Below are 3256 nucleotides of genomic sequence, written 5' to 3'. Positions count from 1 at the left end.
GTGCATCTATCTGCTACCCAGGGAGAGGTTTCTCCCTATCCGGGTCCCCACTCCTTTCCACATTCTCCAGTTCCCTGAGGCATCTCTCCCGTTCCATCTTGTTCTAATCACAGATGCACAGGAAGTCCTGAGTCTCCAGCCTTCATCCCTGGAGTCTCAGAGCCACAGCCTCAGTCTTCTGCCCGGAGGGAAGCTGCTTGAGTATTTGGGTTAATCCTGGTGAGACAGGCAGGGCTGTTCCGAGTTCTGCAATCAGAACCTTTCAGTTATCCTGCATTCCCAGGACCCCATCCTTCTTGAACTTGCTCTGGCGCCCAAAGGCAGATGGGGGCCTACAGGAGACTGATCGTGGCCCACATTTACTCATTATGCTGCCAGTGTGACACCCACAACACTGCCCTGTCCCCTTCCTGTCCCTGGTCCTGGTGCTGGCGTTGCAGGCACCAGGGAGATGGTGGGAGGAGGGGATGAGGGCTGGGGAGGGACAGAGGCTGACAGGAGGCGGGGACTCGGGGGGCTGAGGACTATAAAAGGGCCGTGGTCAAGGACGGGGTGGGGTCCATCCAGCCCAAGGCAGGCACTGATTTGGTCCAGCGCCCACTCATTCAGGACTCAGGGTAAGTGGGCTCAGCCTGCTCCTAGCTCTGGGGCCGGGGGGCTCAGAGGGGCCAGGGGTGGGTTGTGTAGAAGGATGTGGTGCTTTGCAGGGCTGGGGGCCTCCAGAGGGCTGAGGTCCTGTGTGGGTCTGGCTCTACACCTGGACAAATCCATCACCCTGGGAGAGCAGCCTGCTGGCTAGAAGCCTGCAGATGTGCGCCGGGCAGGGGCTGGTGGCTGTGAACACAAGTCCGTGTGTGTGGCCGTACCTCCTGGTGACACGGGCTGCGGTGTCCTCTCCAGGACCTGCGTCTGCGTGTCTACCCCTGGCAGAGTGGCTGGGGGAAAGTGGGGTGGAAGGACAGCACACCCACAGGCTGTGGGTTCACAAGTTCCTTCTGTGTGCCCCCACCCTGTAGGGGAGCTGGAGCACCCCTACTTCCCATAGCCCCTCCCCTCCAATTCTCACCCGAAGCTGCCTCTTCAGGGCCATGAGGCCCTGGGTGTCCGGAGTCCTGGGTCTCCTACCCAAGTCCCAACCTCCCGCTTCTCTGCTACACTTTTCTGCTTTGCCTAGGCCCTAGCTGAGCTCCAGCTGCTGTTCTGCTCTGAAGAGGGGGCTGGTGAGCTCTCCAGGGCAGGGTCTAGGAGGTGGGGTGATCAACTCCCAGTAGCCCTTTGCTCTGCCCCTTGGTCTCCAGGCTTGGAGAAATGGGTGATGGGCTAGGGGGAGAGGGGAGGGGTGAGCTCTATGCCCCCTCTATCTCCCTGATCCTGGCTCCTCAGATGGCTGCCGCGCACCGCTGCCTCTTCCTGCTCCTTCTGTCCACGTGCGTGGCTCTGTTGCTGCAGCCACCCCTGGGTGCCCTGGGAGCCCCGCTGGAGCCAGAGTATCCGGGGGACAATGCCACGCCAGAGCAGATGGCCCAGTATGCGGCTGAGCTCCGCAGATACATCAACATGCTGACCAGGCCTAGGTGAGTGTGAGATGGGGAGAGAGGCCCCGGCCAAGACCCCAGGCCCAGCTCCTTCCATGTTCTTCGGGAGCAGAGCAACTCTACAGTCTGGCTCGGGCCCCTGTGCCCTGGGCAGGATGGTGCCCAGGGGTAGGCATGAGGCAGGTGAACGTACCTGGGCATAGTGCTGGCCCCAGCTGTCTCTCCCCTCCCAGGTATGGGAAAAGAGACAAAGAAGGCACGCTGGACTTCTTGGAGTGTGGGTCTCCCCACTCAGCGGTCCCCAGGTGGGTTTTTTTCTTTGTCCTGTGTGCCCAGATGCCTGGGGCAGGAAATGGGGGTGTGTAGGACGGGGGAGAACAGGCGGCTGAGGTCTCCAGAAGGCACAAGGACTACTCACTCACACTGCCGTGTTTTGCCCTCTTCTTGCAGGGAGATCAGTACAATGGACTCATAATGCCACCTCCTGCTCCTCTGACTCCAGGGCGAGGCTGGCCCAGCTCTCCCATCTGCACCCTTGGCTCTGGCTGTAGCTTGCTCCCTGCTTCCATATTGGCTAAATAAAGCAAATCAAAGTTCTTAGCCTCACTCTCTCTGTGTCTCTGTGGACCCCTGGTTGGGACAGGAGCAGGCCAAATGCACAGGAAGAAAGGGGCAGGCAGAGAGAAGGGAACCGAGGGTGTTCTGACTGACCCAGAATGTCTGGAGGGTCATCAGAGCCATTTAATTCATCCTGTCTACTTCACAGAGGGGCAAGTTGTGGCCCAGCAGGAGACGGGGACTCCCCCAAGGTGGTTCAGAAAGTCAGTGAAACTTCAATCGTCCCATTTCAGACCTCTAGACCCTCCCAATCATTGGCTTGATGGCAGCCCTGCCCCCAGATGGATCCCCACCAATGTGTTCTTATAGCCTAGGCAGTAGATGAAGTGCTAGTTTGTACTAGAGAGAGTCCAGCCCAGAGGAATGACTGGGGTTAAGATGGTCATGGTTTACATCGGTGGCATTGGAATTGCCCTCCTTGGGGAGGTGAGAGGTGGGTCACTGTGCATGATGGGCTGAAGTGTGGCCCCTCACGGGCACAGCACACAGCAGAAGCATGGCCAGAAGAAGGGGACAGAGATGGGGAGGGGTCTGGAGATAGTGTCACGTGAAATTGTCGGGAAACTGAGCTTCTGTGTGCCAGGGGCATTTAACCCTCTCAACAACCCTGTGAGGGGGGAGATACTGTTATCCTCACTTTACAGAGGAGGAAACTGAGGCTCAAAGAGGTACAGCATTTTGTCCAAGGCCTGGCAGCAGATGGTAATCCAATACAGGGACACAGCATTGACTTGAGTCAGATGAACCTGGGTTTGAATCCCTGATCGGCCATATTCCCTCTATGTGCTTTTGGGCAGATCTATAACCTCTCTGAGTCTCAGGTTCCTCATCTGTAAAATGGAAAGAATGATAGGGTTGTAGTGAGCAGGACATGAAATGATACATGTACAGTTTTTAGCATGGCTCTTAACCCAGGAAAGCGCTCAGCAGACTGGAGCTTCTGAGGGGCAGACTTGCAGCCAAGCAGCTGTTTCCATGAAGTGTGGGAGCAGAGGGATGATTGGTCTTCAAACAAACACAGCTTCAGCTTACGGAAGAGGGTTAGGGTTAACTCCATGTGCCTACAGAAAAAGCTCCGGAAGGCAGACTTTCCTTGACTGTAA

The 3256-nt window shown here is 57.2% G+C and overlaps 1 protein-coding gene across 1 annotated transcript; it reads left to right on the top strand.

The window, feature by feature from the left end:
• The first annotated feature begins 1383 nt into the window (after positions 1–1383).
• Positions 1384–2113, top strand: PPY (pancreatic polypeptide). Its single transcript, XM_027519812.1, has 3 exons — positions 1384–1574; positions 1769–1840; positions 1986–2113. The coding sequence occupies exons 1-3, from the start codon at positions 1384–1386 to the stop codon at positions 2008–2010; spliced, it is 288 nt and encodes a 95-aa protein (XP_027375613.1). The 3' UTR covers positions 2011–2113.
• Positions 2114–3256: the final 1143 nt, after the last annotated feature.

This window comes from Bos indicus x Bos taurus, chromosome 19 (assembly GCF_003369695.1).
Source record: "Bos indicus x Bos taurus breed Angus x Brahman F1 hybrid chromosome 19, Bos_hybrid_MaternalHap_v2.0, whole genome shotgun sequence".
Classification (NCBI taxonomy): domain Eukaryota; kingdom Metazoa; phylum Chordata; class Mammalia; order Artiodactyla; family Bovidae; genus Bos; species Bos indicus x Bos taurus.
This window is presented reverse-complemented; position numbering and strand designations above follow the sequence as displayed.